Below are 20,888 nucleotides of genomic sequence, written 5' to 3'. Positions count from 1 at the left end.
AGGATAAAACGTTCTTTCACAAAACCCTGGCTCATTATTTGTTTGCCTAGACATTCTGAGTAGTACCTGCAAGCTCCCGCTTATCGTATGAGTTTAGAAATGCATACGCAGAAGAAGTTGTTCAATTGCTGCTAAGGTGAGGAAATTGTATAGCTTCAAAATTAAAATCATTTCCTCGTTTGCCATAGTGACTCTGCTATTGAGATGACCGCTGTAGTCAAACTCTGGGTAAATTTCGAAAAATGAGGCCGAGGAAGCTGTATATGTGGTGTCTGTAATTTCCAGTTCAGTTCAGGACTATACATGGGAAATAATCAGAACAGTTTGTATTGTTAATGGAAAGAACATCTTCAATATACCTTTATGTAAAGTTAAATGCCAAAGCTTCTTTGATCTAAGTTAAACCCTTACGAAAACATAAACGTACACATTAAGATATTTCCAGGGGAAGACAACCAGACTCCCTCTCGCTTCACTCATTCCTGGATGCATTTAGCATTATAAATACATAGATATTTACATTTCGACAATTTACTCACCTGGAGGTCTTATTATCTTGGATATCTAGTTAGCATTGCCTCTTAAAAAAACCAGGTATAAATATGGAGCTATAAGTATAGTGTATATATATATATACATATATATATAAACAAGTCTAAATTGAAAACAACGTTCAAACCAATGATTGCGTTGGATAAAAACTGCAATTTTTATACGCGTGCATGCAAAACAAATTTCTTGTTAGAGGGGTCTAAATACAGCACAAACAACATTTTCCAAAATACCAAGAAAAGTGAAAAAGTATATTTTAACAAAACGCATTTGACTAACAGGTCGAACAACAAATGTTCTTAAACCCTGCTGACTGCCATTGGCGATTGCCAAATAAACGGATCACCGATGTAATAAATGGATCTTAATTATACTAAACAGAAAACAATAAACTTGCGGAAAATATGATATACCGCAAACAAAAGGTGCAAAGGTTTTTGTACACCATATCCGGATTTCGACAATTAATGTCTCTTCAGTGATGTTAGGAATCGAAACGGTATTTGGAAAGCCATACAATTTACCTCAATTTAGGATAGACTCTTGAATTTTGAGGAGTCAAAATAGGATGAACGGATCATATAAACCCGAAGGCAAATATAATATATATATACATCACCAAAAAAATGAACATTACTGTACGTTCTTAGTAAGTAATTACACGCATCAGTTAATTACAGGTATATCAATTGGTAAAAGAAATGTTGTATTCTGATCATTCAGTTTAGGTACGCCTTGACTTTCACGATCAAAATAATGCGTTGCCTGATCTTTCGGGATCAATTTTGAATAAAAATCAACAATAATATACTTTTTCAAAAATATTATGAACTTTTTCAAGTAATAACATACTTTTTATTTTACTGAACTATCTGACTCGAAATGTAAAGATGAGTTTCAAATATATCATGATATATTGGAATGTGATCATTATAGATACAAAACGTGATTTGTTTCTTAATAATTCTCATAGGATTGTGTGTCGCCTTTAGTGTTTTCTTAAAAACTACTACGATAGTGCACAATATAATTAAGGAAGTTGAATCATTCTGACAGACATAATTTTTTTTTCTGATTTGTTCTACCTTTTGAAAATACAGCAGATTTTTCACAGGTGTTAAATAGAATTACTCTTAATTGCATTCACGATCCGATCGCAATGTTTGACCACCGTTGGTTATTCTTTCACGATCATTTTTCTCGATATACCGAATGACACCCGTGGAATCGAAAACGCAAGAATTAGCATATGCAGGTTGATGAAATGTTCTTTACATCTGTTGGTCTTAGTTATTTCGAAAAGCCAATAATACTGTTTTTATATATCACATATATAAATCCTTTATTGAACCTCTTGTATACTAAATGTAGAAACATCGACGAAAGAACACCGTCCACGTTGATCATATAAACAACACATGAAATCACAGCATTATCAAACAGGTAAGATACCGTTATTGTTATTATTGTTGACACATTGTGATTAAATGATAAATAAACAAGATCAAGTTTGAGATACACAAAGAATATTTTCTCATATCGATCTATTTTGTGAAAAAATATTTATAACCGACGAATGAACTTATCAACCTTGTTATAAATACGTATTGCTTTCAAGCGGTTGAGAACCATTATTTACATAATTTCTTTACTACGTTGTCATATTTTTGGATGATGTAGAATTTCTTAAATAAAAACAATATCTGTGTATGCATCTGTTCTGTTAATATAAGTAAGTAAGCTTGTATATATTAAAGTCTCATTTTGAAATATTAGACATTCTTCAAACACATATATATTATAACTAATAACTCATGTTATATTCCATACTTGAGCTGTTTTTCTTTTGTATTATCTATAGTGTAAATGTTTATTGTGCTAATCATAATACTGATTTTGCCCATAATGGGTCCTCTATTTGAAATTTAAAAAAATATCTATTTATATCAAGGATTTGTCTTACTATACAAATCCTTGTCTATATCTATACGACTCATCGTCACATCGAAAGTTTGACGAATTAGTAAATATATTGTACTTTTTTTATTTTCCTGTGTTTTTAATTTGTTTATCATCGCCGTATTTCTGTTTTCTATTCGAATAAGCACTCTTTCGTTTGATTTTTTGTTTGACCAGAAACGATTTTCATGTGATTTTAGTGACAGCAAGTTTAGTTACTATGTACATGTACATCCTTGTCCCCAGTGGATTTTATGACCGCAAGGATTTCACTTCGAAGATTAAGATATTATGTCACCGGTGACAGTCGTTTTGTAAAACGTTGTATGCGTCATCGTATTTTAAACAAAGTGGTGACACCAATAAAAGTTCAGTTTTATATTCGCTTTTTAAATATGGAATTTCGTACTTTAATAGAAAAAATAATAAGATGATACAATTGGCACACATTTGGAATCTACCGAGGTTTGTGAGATAATATTCCTTTTAACTTTCCCTAATGATGGGATAACCAGTTCAACATCCAAATTGTCAGCGCAGACTTCAAGACCCCGAAACAATGTAAGGTTGGTGTCACTTTAGAATTTTCTAAATGAGAACTGCAGGTGTAATTTAAAAACTTTTTTTTTTGTTTTTTTGTTTTGTTTTTTAAGGGTTGTTAAATTTCTACTAAAGGTGATTACTGATCTAAACTGTTCAATTGAAGTATATTCCAGGTCTGATATAAGTTTTAAATGTGTTTTTTTCAAAGGATTAAACATTTTTTTTAGATGCTATGGATGTGTAAACTCGGAAAAGTAACTCTCAAACTGAATAAAAGTCCGAAGACTTCAGTTTGTGAGTTAATCGGCCCGGTTTACACACTAGTCAATAACCTCTAGTCTAGATTGAAAATGTGGAAGTTGCATGGGCCGAATGACTCACTAACTGAATATAAGTCCAAAATACAGTTTTAAATCGATAATTCTCAACCCTGCATTTGTTACTATTTTTTTTTATTCAATTTCAATTTCTTGAACACGATGATTCCATTCATGTGTATCGCGTGTCAACATCTAGTTTCGTCAAAATTGTCTATCGAGGCGTATAAAAAGGGGAAAATAAATCCCAATTGATCAATTACATTCAAATGTTTGTAGAATTATAAGAATTATCAACCCATATCATAGTGTTGCCTTGAAGAAAACATTGGTTGTATGTTATGCACTTGTCAGTTCAGCGTAACGAAAACAGTAGCTTGATATCAGACTGAGTGTAAATTGTTGTAATTACCTTGAACTAGTTTATGTTGTTGTCACTTTGAAAATTACTAAACAATTATCAGTAAATACATGTCGATAAATCTAACAGATTCATGTCTAATTTTGCTGTCAATTGTTTTATGTTATAAGTGACATTTTCATTATTGTAGTATAGAATTTCACGTGTAGCTTTTATTTGTCTTTTCTTATTATATATATATTTTATTGACGAGTTCGTGGGAAAATTCTGATATAGGTGGTGAATTATTTTTGGCAAGAGACTTTTACCTCATTCAGTTTAAGAAAGCTGTTTACTGGAAGGTTAAGATATTTCCCAGTAAGACGGCGATGCTAACACTTTTAATTACGCATAATTTAATTGGAAAAACATGTAATTGCAGGAGTTAAAGAAATGCATAAAACGTGAACCTTTTGTGTAGAATGGACCACAATCAGCACCATCATCACCAGCATCACCATCCGTCATCTACGCCGGCTCCTATCGTTAGTGATCATTCTCATCATACACAACATGCAGAACACAATGTAAGTCGTTTTGTACTGGCAAATTATAATACAAAACCACCCTCTATAAAAAAAACATAATTAGGAAGTGACTTTCTCATACAGATAGTTCTTTCACTGATGGAATCTGCGGACAGCAAGGGCCCAGATTTTGTCACTTCATCTACATTGAAAGGGCTAACCAAAATATGGATAAAGAAATGTGCTGTCATTAACGACATCTCATGCCGTTATTTATTTTACTTTTTTTAAACTTCAGTCATTAATAGATGTGACCAAATTTTAGTGCTAAACATGATACATCAACTTTCAATAGAATATTCCTCTGTGATTTGTAGTTTCATAGACCTGGACCTTAACCAAATTTATTCATGCTTAAAATGAAGGTCAAGGTCCCTTTATTTTAATGTGGACGAGGTGGACGAACAAACGAGCGAACCGTTGAACAAACAGACAGACGGGCGGACAAAACGTCGGACAAGGAGATAATATACGCCAATGAGACAGCTTCACAACGACCAAAATCAAAAAGTCAACATACGTGTCAATCTCTAAATTGCAAATAGTCTAGAGTCCCCCCGGGTTGAGATCTAAACACATGTTGAACACCGCCGCTGCTGATTTTTGCGCCTGTCCCAAGTCAGGAACCTTTAGCCTTTGTTAGGCATGTGTGTGTGTTGTTTTTTTTTAATTGTGGCTCATTTGTATATTTCGAAGTTTATTGTGGCGTCCATTAATTTCTCTGAACTATAGTATACATTATTGTTTAGGGGCCAGCTGAAGCCCGCCTCCGGGTGCGGGATTTTCTTGCGGCGTTGAAGACCCATTGGTGGATTTTGGCTGTTTTCTGATCTTTGGTCGGGGTTTTGTCTCTTTGACATATTCCCCGTTTCCACAGTCTATTCTAGAAAAGTTTTTTAAATAAATTAACAGCCAAACTATCAATGGCTTGCCACCAACACAAGATTCCCCTAAGGACACAAGCAGATTGTTAAAAATACTTGCGCGGTTCCTGACTTGATGAGCTAAACAGTTGTTTTTTTTTAGATTTCAACCCTCCTCCTTACAGTTCAGAAACACTCTTTTTCAAAGTTTTTACCTTGCTGATACCTTCACATTAAATTGAGAACTGTACTTCGGAGTTGATTTCATCCAGTAATGTCATAAACTGTACAGGAAAATAAGATACTGTGCAATGTCCGGAGTAGAGTTGTGCATATTTTAATTGAGAAAAAAATAATGAAACATTTAAATCTTGATTTACACTGTTAATTAAAGATATGATATTACTCCCGCAGAATACTGACCAAGTATCTATTTATTTAGACTCTGTAGAGAAATGCTAATTTATAGACATTTTAATATTTTACATCATTGTCTACTCTATAGTTTTGACTTTTCCGGCGCCTATTATTGGTGTCAATAAGAGGGGATAAATGCTGGATTAGAATTTCGTTTTCATTTAGAAGTTTCGACATGTTTTTTTTATTTTTTTTTATTCCAGTTGCTCTTTTCTTTTTTAGCATCCTGTTTATTTCAACTTTAACCTAGATGTACCGGTTTTATTCACTGGATGGTTGTTGAACTCGAGAACTGGTATATATTAATAACATTTCTTTATCGAACCCATTGATAAGATATTTCCACGTATCTTTCTAAATTAATCTTCTTTAAAATATGAATTTGAAAGATAAATATACACATTCCTATTGTGCTTTAATTTTGTTTTGATGTAGAAATATTTTTGACTATATTATCGTGTATGATTTATTAATCTAACGATTTGGGGTTTTACTTCAAGATGTATAAATTGACTGTAAAAAAAAACAAACTTAAAGATTTTATCATGTTTGACTGTTTTCTCCATATACAGGTTTTAGTATTAGCAATCCTCTAGATAACCCACACCATACTCGGTCAGGATATATCGTTTACTGTTTTTTAACACATAATCTATTCAGCCAATTTTGATACGATGAAATGATTAGCTCCCGCTTTTACAAATAACAAAGTTAAACTTCGGTTTATTAGTTCCTTTTGCTTTGACAGTTTGTTTGAAATATCAATGTCCCTCTGTCATTTACTACGCTTTTTCATTGTCTATGTGGCGGCAAATTTAATGAGAATTGCCAGAATGCATTCCTATTTTATATATTCAACATGATTCTATTTGTGTGTGAAAGATGTCTTGGACCTATTCACGCTGTAGTTTCTTCCCTAGCTAGATCACATTTTTTTTTATTATCTCATACAATTCACCATATGACTGGTTCCAGTGTGAACTTCGAGATTCTTACAACATTATGTGATACTCAAAACTGCAAATATGAAATATTTTTTCACATTTTGTGTATTTATATGAAAAATGAATAAGAAAGGTATTCCAAATTAAAAAGGTTTAAATTGAATTTGAATCAGTATATTGTTTTTCAAAGTTTGAAAAATCATTTTGGTTCAAGATGCCTCCCCTCCCTCCGCCCCCAAAAATATAGAAATTAGATAAAATAGCAATTAAATGTAGTCTTTATTCACATATTTGTAATTTCAGGTATCTTTGCGCTCTGTCTTGGAACACTTATATTGGGTATCTTGTATCAGGGTATTAAACACTTACGTGTCTATGTTCACAGAGATATTCCTCTAGTCAAGTGAGTATAATGTACAAAAGTGGATTGGTCATTTCTTGATGGTTGTTTAGCATTAGCAAACAATTATATATCTGAAATAATTTCTCATCTAAAATGTGACTTTTTGCTGAATGCTAGAAAATTGCCTATCTCAGTGGTCAAAATAAAAAAAAAAGTACGTAGTGGTCAAAATAAAAAAAAGTTCTATAAAAAGAATTGTTACGACTTTCAACATGAAATTCAGCATTTTTGGCTGAGAACTACTAGGTACAGGAGGCAGATTGTTGCTCAAATATTTTTCTTAAAAAATACAAGAATACAATACTAGTGAACGAAATGCTCAACTTCTTTTAACAGCTGTTTGTTTTTCTGATATTAGTAAAACTATTCGTACAACATTTATTTTTGTTTTCAAAATGTTAAAATAGTTTTAATTAAAGAACTTCCAAATTCAAAATTAAAGATATAGGTTATGTTATATATCCTACGAAATATATTAAATGTACTTATCAAATAGTGAAAAGAAAAAAGGAAATACGTTAATCAGTATGCAACCATCAAATTAATTGGAACAGGAAAAAACTTGGTCTTCTTTAGGGAAAAAATAAGGGTCTTCATCTATAGACATATGCCAAGCCGAGTTTAGATCAACCGAATTCCTCGAGATTACCAAAAAGTCTGCCATCAACACCAATTACATTTAAAGGACAATGATGGCTATTAAATTAATATATTTCAACTAAATCTGTAGCCTGAATAGGAAATTTACTTATAGGTCACCTAAAAAGCGACTGAGAATTTGATTATGCTTGCTATCATCTCCAGTTATTTAATGTCAATGTACATGTAATAAAAGACGCTTGTATTATATTGAAATTAAATAACTCAACTTGACCCAAGCAATATCTCACCGTCATTCTTACGAGTTGTTAAACTTTTTATACGACCGCAAACAATTTTTTGTGTCGTATATGCTATCATGTCGTCGTCTGCGTCGTCTGCGTCGTCCGAAGACGCATTTAGTTTCCGGACAATAACTTTAGTTTAAGTGAATGGATCTCTATGAAATTTTACCATAAGGTTCAATACCACAAAATGAAGGTTGGAATTGATTTTGGGGGTTATGGCACCAACAGTTAAGGAATTAGGGACAAAAAAAGGGCAAAAAATAAGCATTTTTGTAACTTCCAGACAATAACTTGTGTGTTAGTGTATGGATCTCTCTGACATTGTACCACAAGGTTTCATATCACCAAGGGAATGCTGGGATTGATTTTGGTGGTAATTGCCTCAAAATTTAAGGAATTAGGGACCAAAAAAGGGGCAAAAAACAAGCATTTTTCTAGTTTCATGACAATAACTTGTGTGTAAGTGTATGGATCTTTCTGAAATTGTACTACAAGGTTCCATATCACAAATGGAAAGCTGGAATTGAGTTTGGGGTAATTGCTCAAAACGTTTAGGAATTAGGGGCCAAAAAGGGGCCAAAAATAAGCATTTTTCTAGTTTCCAGACAATAACTTGTGTTCAAGTGTATGGATCTCTCTGAAATTGTACTGCAAGGCACCATACCACAAAGAGAAGACTGGGATTGATTTTGGGGGTAATTGCCTCAAACTTTTAGGAATTAGGGGTCAAAAAGGGGCAAAAAACAAGCATGTTTCTAGTTTCAGGACAATAACTTGTGTGTAAGTGTATGGATCTTTATGAAATTGTGCTACAAGGTTCCATATCACAAAGGGAAAGCTGGGTTTGAGTTTGTGGGTAATTGCCCTAAACATTTAGGAATTTGGGGCCAAAAAAAACAAGCATTTTTACAGTTTCCAGACAATAACTTGTGTTCAAGTGTATGGATCTCTCTGAAATTGTACAGCAAGGTACCATACCACAAAGGGAAGGCTGGGATTGAGTTCGGGGGTGATGAATCATAAGGGGGTTCAAAAAATTGAGTTTTTTTTGTTTTTTTTTCATTTTTCCCCCCTTTTTTTCATTTTTTTTTCCTTTAAAATTTTCCATTTGAAGTTGGTTATTTTTGATTTATATATAAAAGCAAATGATAATGATATGGTTTTATTTCATCAAAAATTGAATTCTTGAGGTTCTTTGATATGCTGAATCTAACCGTGTATGTATTTAGATTTTGGATATTGGACCATAATAGGTAAATTAAAAAATTTTAAGTTCTTAAGACCACGTTCATTCTGTGTTAGAAACCTATGCTGTGTCAAATATTTAATCACAATCCAAATTCAGAGCTGTATCAAGCTTGAATGTTGTGTCCATACTTGCCACAACTGTTCAGGGTTCGACCTCTGCGGTCGTATAAAGCTGCGCCCAGCGGATCATTTTATTCTTTTATGGTTTAACAATATCTTCGTGTATTCTATTTTCTTGTTAAGCGTCTTCGGCTGAGACTAATACAAGACTTCACGATCTCCTACACTCGAGGCGAACACGAGCTACAATTACTTATGAGGCCGTTCCGTTCTGTGGGATACAAGAGACATCTCTTCATGCGAGAACTAGATTTCAAACCAAAATATCGATTTCTTCGACTGGCAATTCAGATTTTGTCTTTAATAATAATGAAAAATTGATGCCGATCGAGCTTTCTTTATTTGTACGACTCGTAGGAAGATTCGAGTGCGACGACTTGACGTCACTGCTTTATAAGTTGTCCTCGGTTTTGGAAAAACCTACCGTTTTCAGACAAACCAATATATTTAAGCTTGCTTGAGATACAAATTCCTTTCAAAGAATTTGAAAAGGTTTATAAATTTCAAAATTAAACTCTACTTTCCTGTTCGTAATATACACTGATTCGTGATAAGTTGTGACTGAAAGGAAGAATAGCTTCAGAGTAAATGTGTTTGGTTCACATGACAAACCTTCTTCTCCCCTTCTACAAATAGAAAATATATAATGCAAATTACTATTGTTTAGTGGCTAGATTCATAAGTGTAGGTCGGTCCCCAAACCCATATAATATCACGCGATTACTAGTACATGACGAACCAACTTTTCGTTTCCAATAAAAAGATTTTTAATCCGAATCGATGGACCTCGTCCAAACCACTGGTAACCCTCATTATATAACAGCAACGATCCAAACGGAATGCCTGTTAAAAAATGTTCAAGAAAAACTCAATGCTGACGGTAACAGGTAGTATACCAGTACGGGTAGTAGATAACCTTCTCTCGATCTTTCAGCAACGTTTATAAATTTGAAAAAGTAACGAACAAACATATGTGTAATGTTTATTTTTACAATACACTTTAGATCTGCCCCCAAAGGAGAAATTCAGTTTCTTTTATTTTCGATTTCAGACATTCAGCTTTGACGAGAGAGCACGCTTTACAGACTTTACTCTACAGTATTCAGATCATAGTCAGCTATGTTCTAATGTTAGTGATAATGACTTTTAATGTTTGGATATTCCTCTGTACGGTTCTTGGACTTGGTGTTGGATTCTTCTTATGTGAGTGGCATCGTCCAAAGATAAGACTGGAAAACTGTCAGAAGGATTGCTCCAAACCGATATCTCGTGTTAACACAGGACTAACGAGACTTAGTGCTAGCGATGTCAAAATTACAGGAGATCATGAACTGGAACCTCTCAATGATACCTTAGATCAGTGCGAAAATTGCAGAGAAACACGATTGTAATCTTTTCACTTTCTCTCACTATTTTTATCCCTTTACAAAATTTACAATCAGTGATATTTTCGGAAATATTGATGTCGCTTTACTTCTATTGTCGGTAACGCTTTTTATGCTCTTCTTATCTGTTCTTCTACCAGCCTTCAATTTAGAATTGTATCAAAATTTTGTAAGTTTTATATGAAAGCAAGTGACGTAGCACATTTTGTATGAAGCCCTTCCCTTTGCCTAAAAGGTGCTATGCCATTTTTTTCTAACTGCTTAAAATTTATTGCAATTTCAGGAACAACTGCATACAGATTACAGATATACGTATTATAAATCAGATACTCACCTGGTCGCATTATTCACATTAATAAAAAACCTCTTAATAATCTCTGACAAGAGGTTTTTATAATACGAGTTAAAAGTATTGCGATACTCACCAACATTATTCACCAGGTGAGTATCGCAATACTTAGAACTCGTATCTGAGATATGATACATGTATCTGTTATCTGTATGCAGTTGTTCATGAAAAAGCAATAGTCAATTACCAATTTTAGTTTGTTACGGCATGTCAAATAGCATGTCAAAATAATAAATGATGGCAATAATTTCTGAATTCATAGTATATACTGTTATATGTCAGTTTGAAGATCGTTAATGCTGTCCAACCTTATTGCTTTTTGAAGCATAGTGGCAAAGGGGTATCAATTAAACGTTGCAATCATGATCTCCATCCATTTTTTTTATGAATTATGAAGAACAAAATTAATCATATTTTTATTTATATGACTGTTATTTAAATGTTTAATTTTTACCGAATTGATTAGTTGTGGAGTGCAATAAAATAATAGCAATGGTGCTAACATGCATTAATTATGATATTAATTTATTTATTGCATACACTATTCTGTAAATTAAAATAAAATGTTAGTGGATGAATTGTGGTTTGAGTTACTTTTCTTACGTTTCGTTTACCACGTGCTGAGTACCCAGTCAGAAGGGAAACATTTTAAAATCACACATACAGAACTTGATAGGTTCGGACTTAAAAAAGTACTAGTGTGTCAGACATCTGTGCGGGATTTTATCGCTGTGTTGAAGACCCACTGGAAACCTTGGGCTGTTTTCTGCTCTTTGGTCGGGTTTTTGTCTCTATGACACATTTCCCGTTTCCATTTTCAATTTTATTGTAACATAGTATTTCAGTTTGGTCAAACATATGTATTGTTCGCCTTCAGTCTTCTTATATTAAAGAAACAGCTACCAAAAACGATCAAAATTGTCTCATGTTATGTAGAGATCAGCAGTTACCTTACGAATGGGGGCATATTGCTACAGATGTATTATGCAAGGATAGTAATCTTTTAGGATCTGAAGACTGTTTCTGATACTAGTATTTCATGTCACAAAAACTGTGACGTCTAAAGGTTTAATATCTGAACTGAAAAGTTCAGGCCTATTTCAACGTAAAACAGGAATCCGACATTCCAATCCAGTCTAGACAACAAAATAAGTTTAATACAGGCCAGTGAACACCGAAAAGTCCATCCATGAGAGAAATACAGCACAGGAAACAGAAATGTATCATACCGAAAAGGTCCATCCATGAAAGAAATACAGCCCAGTAAACAGAAATGTATCATACCGAAAAGGTCCATCCACGAAAGAAGAAGAAAATAGAAACATGATAATTGAGATACTTACTAATGTGTGTAAAAGAAATGGCATCATACAATTCTCGGAGACAAAGTGACATAGAAAACAGATTGTTTTATTGATAAATTAAAGATTTAACTATATATGTTTTTCTGTACAGTAATGAACACTTGTGGTACTACATCCTGTCTATACTTTTATTCAAGGTTGGACTTTTCTCAGATTGTTTGTGACGTCTTCACACTAAATCTGTTGTATATTACTCCAATATTAGTCGGTCTTTACCAATGAGAATAGAAATGACTTTTTTTTTATTTTAATATATTTATATAGCCAATGTGATTATGTTATACACAAGAAGTTTTTGGCTCAATCACTGATCTGTTACCGTAATCAATTTCACTGCTATATTTGAACTCGTTGTGAGTGAGTTCTCACAGATTCCATTAAATTTTGGAAGTCCGTCTTATTTTAAAATCCAATCATGCCTTATTTCACTAGGGCTCAACTTTAAGGACTATGGTACGTCTCAAGAAAACAGTATAAAATATTTATATTTTATATAAAAGAATGATTTTCACAATACATTTATGTTACAGTTTTTGTATCAACGATAAAAATACTTTCTATTACATGGATTAGAATCAAAGGACGTGGAATTCCTTTGATGGGCTCGTTTAATGTTTATACAACCATCGTAATCATTCATTTTTAGTAGCATAATATTCAACTTCTTTTTAATTTATTTTATTTAAAATATTTATGACGATGAAACATTCGTTGTCTTTGCTAGACGACAATTAAACTAAACAATTGTAATTGAATGAAAAATGAAACATTGTAATTGGTCAACATCCATGTTATGGCATTTGATCGGAAAAGGTACTATAGTATTTGGCCTAATAAAAGATATATTTTAGCCAAGAACTACGGATATAGCTATTCATGTTATCGTGTCCATTGGGACTAAGTCGACAGAAAGATATTTTCTAATACATACAGTATTTATCAATGTTTTTATCATCTTTCTATATTTAGATAAACATCGCCGCGGATGAGCATGCAGATGATTATGGCGATGCAAATACGAATGTTTGCACTTATTTCTTTCACTTTATTGTCTGAACTAGTGAAGTTCAAATCAATTGCCTTCATTATAGATTCCACGATTTACCTGGAATGATATACGTAGGAGGTTAACCAAAATAACTTACAGGACAATAAAAATTAGAGACTAATATGCTCTTTTAAGAAACAAAACGTCTATCAAACAGCAATGGTCCCCTTATTGAGCTTCGTATATGATAAAAGCCTAGACTTTTTACAAGTATCACCCCAAACGTTGGCTTATCAAGGGCCCCGTTTTTCAAATTAATCATGATCTGCCTCTGATTTGCTAGTCACACATGATTGCCACATGTGTGTTATATTTGCGGACTACTTGGCCAACTAAGTAGGCGAGTGACAGTTTTCAAAAATACGCTTATTTAACGACTTTAATGCACCCACCTAGCATACGGCTATATTATATATCATTCGTAAGCTTTTTAACCGTACTTTCTGTTTTGCCCGGTCGTCAATAATTCGTACGGTGCAATTTTCGTTAAATCAAGGTCAAAGGTCAAAATTGAAAATTCGTAAATTTTAATAGAATAAAACAAAATGCCCTTTTCTGGTACTTGTATGATATTTCTTTTCTAAAAATTATCTTAATCTTATAAAACAAAAATACCATAATTCCAAATCAAATGCAAACTAAAATGTTGATTGTGCAATATTTACAGAAAATTGCATTTCTTGAAAAAACTTCCAAAAATGATAAAATTGCAAAAAAAGCTAAATGTTTCCTGAGGTTTGAATATTTATATGTCAAAACAGAATAGATTTATCGTTTATAGGCCAAGGGAATTTTTTCATTATTTTAACCTGCAATTAATATAATATAGGTCAGGATGCAGCCTTCTAATGAAGCTTTTGCAGTTGCCATAACAAACACCATCTGCAAATATGGACCATTTTGCTTTTTTTGGCTAAATAATATTGTTAATATCGGCAGAAAATGATTTAACCATATTTGAAAAAATGGTAATGGAGGTACTTTAATGAACAAACAAGGTATATTTAGTAAAAAATAGTTTTCCGATGTCGAAGACATGTTTCGAAGTTTATTTTCGTTCAATATTCGAAGGAATACTGTTTGTACCATTCGCTTTTCAAAAACAAATCTGGCGAATTCCTTTTAATGTTAGCCCATTATTATATACTTTATTAATTGTTTTATCAAATATGGCTGAAAATTAATATTGTGGAAGATTGAATACCCTTCCTGAGCAACTACAATCACCATTGGGTTTAGGTAGTGTTCGCACATTTCGGTGAAGTGTTTTAAGGAGTGTTGTTTGTCTGTCCTACTTTTTCGCCTTGGTCATGCTGTCATCTGTTTTTCTTTGGCTATGGTTTGATTGAGACTGTCTCCTTGTTATTTTTGTCCTTCTTTCAACCAAAGAAAAGAAAACCAGATGGTTCAAAGCTGGGCGAATAAAATACGACAGAACGTAAAACACAGATATCGATGAAAGATATAAAAAAAAGTAAAACATAAAAAATACCGAACTCCAAGGAAAATTCAAAACGGAAAGTTCCTTATCAAATGACAAAACCAAAAGCCCAAACACATCAAACGAATGGAAAACAATTGTTATAAACCTCGTTCCTCTCTCTCTCTCCCTTTATATAATATATAGCGGAAATGAAGGAATCATCTTGTCCCTACGTCATTTTTTCTTTGTTCTTTCCATTCATATACCCATCAGTTAGTCTAAAAACAACTATGTATAGAGCAATATTCTTCCTACATTGCTTGGTAGATTTTAGTGAAGTTCAAAGTTTAAAAGTGCATATATGGAGGTGGTACATGAAGGGATTTTTTTCATAATACACATATTGATATAAAGTTAAAAATAGTAAGCACTTCAAATTTACCGTAACATACCTGCTTTTAAGCTATCTCATAAAGTTAATCCCAATCTAATTAAAATGTAGATCTCTGATTTCGTTATCCTCATACGATATATCTGCAGGCGAGTCGTGGTATATCTGAATTTTAGTCAGATTGTTTTAACTCATACATACCATTTTGTACATTTTTTCTCATGTCAACTAATACCACTTATTATTGTTGTGAGATCTTCGCACCATTAGAAACCCAACGAAAAAAATATGAAAATAAAGTGAGAAAATCGCCAAAAGTCGCTGTCAGATCAACAACAGAGGGCTTAGTGCAATATATATATATTTGAGTTTAGATGACGTAAAATTAATTAAAAAACTGGATAAATTCAACCACAATTTTCATTTCTCACAATTGTATAAATATTTTAGAATAAAATAACTTCATTTTTACCATATATATATTCTTAATGTACATGTACTATCTTTAATATGCAAATGTTCAATCAATGCTTGACAGATGATCTAAAAAAAATAGCGCTAGATGTTTTTCTGAATGACTTAAATGAAATTATTATGTGGCACATCTACATTGAAGTTTTAATGCAAAACCATGGCCAATTAAATTTGAAACAAAAGTGGTTCAAATGCCTTTATATTTCTATTTTTAAAACATGTAGCTGAAGTAAATATTAATATCAAAACTCCTTTGTTTGGTAAGAGGTTGCCTACTTTTACAAAAGGCTATTGATGCTGATTGGTAGATCTTTTTGTTGTGACACCTACACAGTAATTTCGTCCTTGATACTAATAAATATAACTAATGTATTGTTGACGGGCATTGCCAGTTTTCCTGTCGAAGGTAGGTGGTTCCTTGGGCACTCCATGGGCCTCCACCACTAAAAACTAATCGCCGCAAAATACTTGAGAAGCTAATAGTGCTGAAAATTGCGTTAAACACCAACAATCAATCAATCATTTTTATATAACAATGTACTAAAATGTTAAGTATTCAGGAAGTGTAAGTATTGTTTTTGCGAATTGCTAGAATTTCCAAGTAAAAAATTAATGTAAGTAAATATAATGGCAACATGTCTCATTTTATTAACATGAAATTACGTAGTTTGCTAAAGAACATTTTCAGTGGCTAGCTTATATAAAAGCTTTCACTTCCTTAATCAATGCACCATGCAGTTTAATGCAGTTTAAGCAACCAAGAAAACATATAAATATTGAAATATCAAAGTTTCGTTTCCAAACTTTCCCCTTAAAGCATGAATTTCCTGAGTAATTTATCCTTTAACCTTTTTGCACTTATAAGATTTGTGTTTTTTCAACCGAATATTGACTACATACAATTTGTTTTAACATAGAACAGCTAAAAAGGCTATCTTTTTGCAGATGGCGGTATTTTGGGTTTTTATAATTGGCTGTTTAATTAACAAGAAGCGTAATTGCAGTAATTTTATGATGTCAAAAACATCCTTAGCTCTAAATAAAATATGTTATTTGGTTTTATGGTGAATAACAATTGAATCACAGACAAAATGTTTGGTTTTCACGCTTTATCATTTTCACTGGAATTTCTGGAAAACGGCGCTATTTATTAAAATTTCGACATTAATATTTCAATGTGCTTTTGATAAATAACTATTAACATCTGTTCTAACAGATTTTCATATTTCCATACAAAATATTTTTATTCAGAAGACAGAATATGCAAATTGCTGATAACTTGTAAAATTAGAAATTGTCTGTCCTTGACCTTTCATCGTGATTTGACGGAAACTGCACCATACGAATTTTTGACAACCGGGCAAAAAAGATAGTAGAGATGTGCTTTCGAGTGGTATATGACTTAGCCGTATGTTAGGTGGGTGCATTAAAAATAAAATTTTATGGTTAATGTCACTCGTCTAAAGAGTAATAATCAATGATTTTTCGCGATATTTTACACGAACAAGATTTTTTTTGACTTAACACGGATATAAAGTTAACCACAATGGTCATATTTGAATAGACTAACCGCAAACCAACATGCATACAGTGTCTATTTATTAAAATTGGCCATGGGGATATGATATTATCTTATCAGATCTTCAAAATAAAATGCGTGTTACCAGTAAATAAGCTAAAATCAACAGGGTTTGGTTGGGTCAGTTAAGTACTAGTTAATGATATCACTTTGCATCTTTCCTTAATTCTTTATAAATTAAAACTATATATATATATATATATATATATATTATGACTTATAGACAAGTGCTGGATATGAAATATAAATCAACCTAATGCCAATTTGATTTAGGAATAAGGTCTTAACAGTGCTGTAGGCTAATACTTACCACATTTCTTGGAGACGTACGAATAAAATAACTTAAGAGGTATTGCATTACACTTCTTCCCAAAAAAAATAATATAAAATTGCATTATGCATTAGTTTGATTTTATCCTTTCATCAATTCAGATTTCTGTTCCTTTTTCTTTAACGATCTAGATGTTTTAATCTATCCAATCTGTAATACTTCATTGGGTTGGATCCAACGCCTTATCAACTTCATGGGTTGGATCCAACGCCTTATCAACTTCATAGAATTTCTCATATAACACCTTTTAAAGAAGCCAAAATTGGTTGGAAAAAGCAAAACGGAAGATGAATAAGTAAGGCCTAAATTGCTGCAACCAATATTTATTGGTGTCAAAGAAGCACACTAATTCAGTTTAAATTGAGTGCAGGCTGTCATTTTCCTTGACCAGTTACAATTTCGAATTTTCAAATGTGCAACGAACACTGAAACTAGGATACAGACATAATCCAAGATTTATACCCGACCAACGGAACATGGAAATTAGTTTCAAGGCCACATGTCATGTGCCAGACAGACATTTACTCCTTACAAAACAATGCCACATTCCAAATATTGTTGACCTGTTATGTAAATTGGCGAGGAACCAATATAACCCTGAAAATAATAATCTGACAACTCAAGTATCATGTAAAGGCCAGATAAATTCACACAAATTGACAATACTATGTTGACATGCCATATATAATTACCGAGGACCATACTTAATCTTTAATATAATATGACCACTAGAACGAGGAAATGGGGCCAAAGCCGTAGCATATGACATGACGGACATGTACACTTCAAAACGGTTTGCATACAATAGTGTTGGCTTAACATGTCTAGTTATTGTGGAAAACATCTTATCCTGAAATTTTAGTTAAAACATCTTTATGAAAAATAAATAAGAAACTAACATATATAAGACAACAGCAAACTAATTATCTATAAATATGTGAACAAGTATATATACCAAAAGAAAACTAAACCACAAACCACAATTAATTGATGGTAGTAATTCATTGTCATAGAAGCAAACTAATTGTAACTTGTGGCACATGTAATGAATAACCACAAAACACATTTGAATATGTATACAAGCAAATACAACAAGATTAATAGAAAAGAGGCGATGCCTTAAAATACATAGAGGAAAATGATAATGCAAAAACATGAGAATTAATATAAAATATATAATAAGGAGATGTGGTAAGATTGCAATGAGACTACCATCCACCAGAACCAACTGACGTAGAATTTAGTAAATATAGGTCATCAGGTCTATTTCTTTTTACATTGTGAAACCAACATCACTTTTTAAAAAGTTTTCACATATAAATAAAAACAATCTATATGGTTAACTGGTGTAGATAAAATTAAATATAATATCATATCCTCAACCCTATATACTGCATTCAAGTAAGTAAGCACTTTTTAACAGTAAGAAATGACTCTGCTATATACAAATTAGATGTGGTATGATTGCTAATGAGACAACTATTCACAAAAGTTCAAATGAAGTGGATGTAAGCGATTATAGGCAACCGTACGGCCTTCAATAATGAGAAAACCCATAAAGTATATTCGGCTATAAAAGGCCCCGACATGAAAAATATGAAACAATTCAATTGAGAAAACTAGCGGCCTTATTTGTAAGAAACCAATTTACGAAAAACAATTATGACAGACAAGAACCAACGACAACCACTGAACTACATGTCGCTGTAGTCTCTTTCTGTTGATTGTCCATTTGCGACCATAATTATATATTTGGTCGTTTCTTGTACAAAAATGTTACAAATTGTGTTATCTAGGGCTTGCTATGTAGTTTAAGAACCTGAGTTGAATATTATTTTGTCAATTCGTAATGCTACTTTCGTTTATTTATGACAACATTACGAAGCGTTGCAGGTCTATACAAGTGGCGGAACACTAGACATAAAAACGCAGTTAGAATAAACTTTATTTAATAATTTCCATAACAGATGGGACAAATAAAAAATTTAGCCAGTTACTGAAATGAAACTTAAAAGTTCTTTATTTGGTGGCAGCGAAATCATACATTTTTTAACAAAATTTTGTATTTTTGCATAGATTTTATATATGTCTTTATATGCATGTATATAGCAACGTCATCAATATTACAAGAAAACAAGGATCCTATGCACCTCACATCATGACTACTTACCAATTCAACACTGTAATTGGATCTTTAAATATTGTTTTAATTGGTATAACTATTGATTTTTTTATCAGTAAATTAAAACCATACTAAATATTATTGTTATACAAATACATTCACGGTACTACAATCTGCAAATACTCTAAGATCTGTACTTTTGTGTCTTTTTTGTTGTAAGGGATATATAAATACGCTGCCACGTCCGGTCTGTGTTTCTGTTAGATGTTTTTCTACTTTGTATCGATCTGATGAGTTAAGCCCTTTTCAACTGATTTGTATAGTTTGTTCTTATGTTGTACTGTTACACCACTGTCCCAGGTTAGGGGAGGGTTGGCGTCTTCAAACATGTTTAACCCCGCCAAATTCTATATGTGACTGTCCCAAGTCAGGAGCCTGTAGTTCAGTGGTTGTCGTTGGTTCAATTCTGTCATATTTGTTATGTTATAAATTAGGCCTTTATTTTTTTTAATTGAATGTTTCAGGTTTGTCATATCGGGGCCTTTTATAACCGACTATACTGTATGGGTTTTCTCATTGTCGAAGGCTGTACGGTTGCCTATAATTGCTTACATCCACTTTATTTGAACTTAGTGAGTGAATTGTATCAAGGCACAATTTCTGTCCTAATCCAACATACTTTCATTACCTATAGTAGCAGTAAAAAAACAAACGCCAATCATTCCGGTCGAGGTACCTTGTAGATTTTACCCATTGTATTAATCTCATCCTGAATATGCATTAAATATTTGCCACTGGGCTTTAAACACGCATTAATCAATCAATATATAAAATCCTTTCATGTATATACACTAAGTAATGTTTCCGTTATCAATGCGTAAATATGAGATATGATAACACCTAAGTCTATCAAATTTACCTCAAACCAGCAAAATATGACAATAATTTTCTTATTAATATGTCATTTCTATAATTTAGGAACTAGATTCATAAGTGATGATAATTGGTCTTCGTATTCATGGACGCTGTATAGAAGAGAGATTAAAGTCCGAGGCTATGGGCCTAGACCTAACTTTTGGTGAACCTTTTCGTGTTAACAGAACATTTCCATCAGTATTTCCTGTTAAAGGTTATTGGAGAAAAATTGCGAATTTCTAACGGTAACTGTACTGGACCAGTAAAGATAAAAAATGTGTCAAAAATCGTCAATTAAAGGCAATACCTCCAAGTAGTCGACAGATG

General features: G+C 32.5%; 2 protein-coding genes across 3 annotated transcripts in view; both read left to right on the top strand.

Moving 5' to 3' along the window:
* Positions 1 to 20,888, top strand: part of LOC127713229 (structural maintenance of chromosomes protein 6-like) — a 396,756-nt gene that overhangs the window by 118,538 nt on the left and 257,330 nt on the right. The gene's annotated exons all lie outside the window — the stretch shown is intronic.
* On the top strand, positions 1,926 to 11,492 carry LOC127714034 (uncharacterized). Of its 2 annotated transcripts, none has more exons than XM_052219984.1 (5): positions 1,926 to 1,995; positions 4,154 to 4,298; positions 5,801 to 5,873; positions 6,826 to 6,925; positions 10,232 to 11,492. In XM_052219984.1, the coding sequence occupies exons 2-5, from the start codon at positions 4,194 to 4,196 to the stop codon at positions 10,569 to 10,571; spliced, it is 618 nt and encodes a 205-aa protein (XP_052075944.1). In that variant the 5' UTR covers positions 1,926 to 1,995; positions 4,154 to 4,193; the 3' UTR covers positions 10,572 to 11,492. The 2 variants fall into 2 exon arrangements, with proteins under 2 accessions (XP_052075944.1, XP_052075952.1); XM_052219992.1 differs by lacking the exon at positions 1,926 to 1,995 and adding an exon at positions 2,217 to 2,284.

The sequence above is a fragment of the Mytilus californianus genome, unplaced genomic scaffold, assembly GCF_021869535.1.
Source record: "Mytilus californianus isolate M0D057914Y unplaced genomic scaffold, xbMytCali1.0.p SCAF_1, whole genome shotgun sequence".
In the NCBI taxonomy this organism is placed as follows: Eukaryota; Metazoa; Mollusca; class Bivalvia; order Mytilida; family Mytilidae; genus Mytilus; species Mytilus californianus.
This window is presented reverse-complemented; position numbering and strand designations above follow the sequence as displayed.

Excerpts from the sequence above, each read along its gene's own strand:
- LOC127714034 (XM_052219984.1), top strand. The coding sequence starts at position 4,194 with ATGGACCACAATCAGCACCATCATCACCAGCATCACCATCCGTCATCT. Across the intron at positions 5,874-6,825 it reads GTTGTTGAACTCGAGAACTG|GTATCTTTGCGCTCTGTCTT; the intron begins GTATATATTAAT and ends TTGTAATTTCAG. Across the intron at positions 6,926-10,231 it reads AGAGATATTCCTCTAGTCAA|ACATTCAGCTTTGACGAGAG; the intron begins GTGAGTATAATG and ends TTTCGATTTCAG.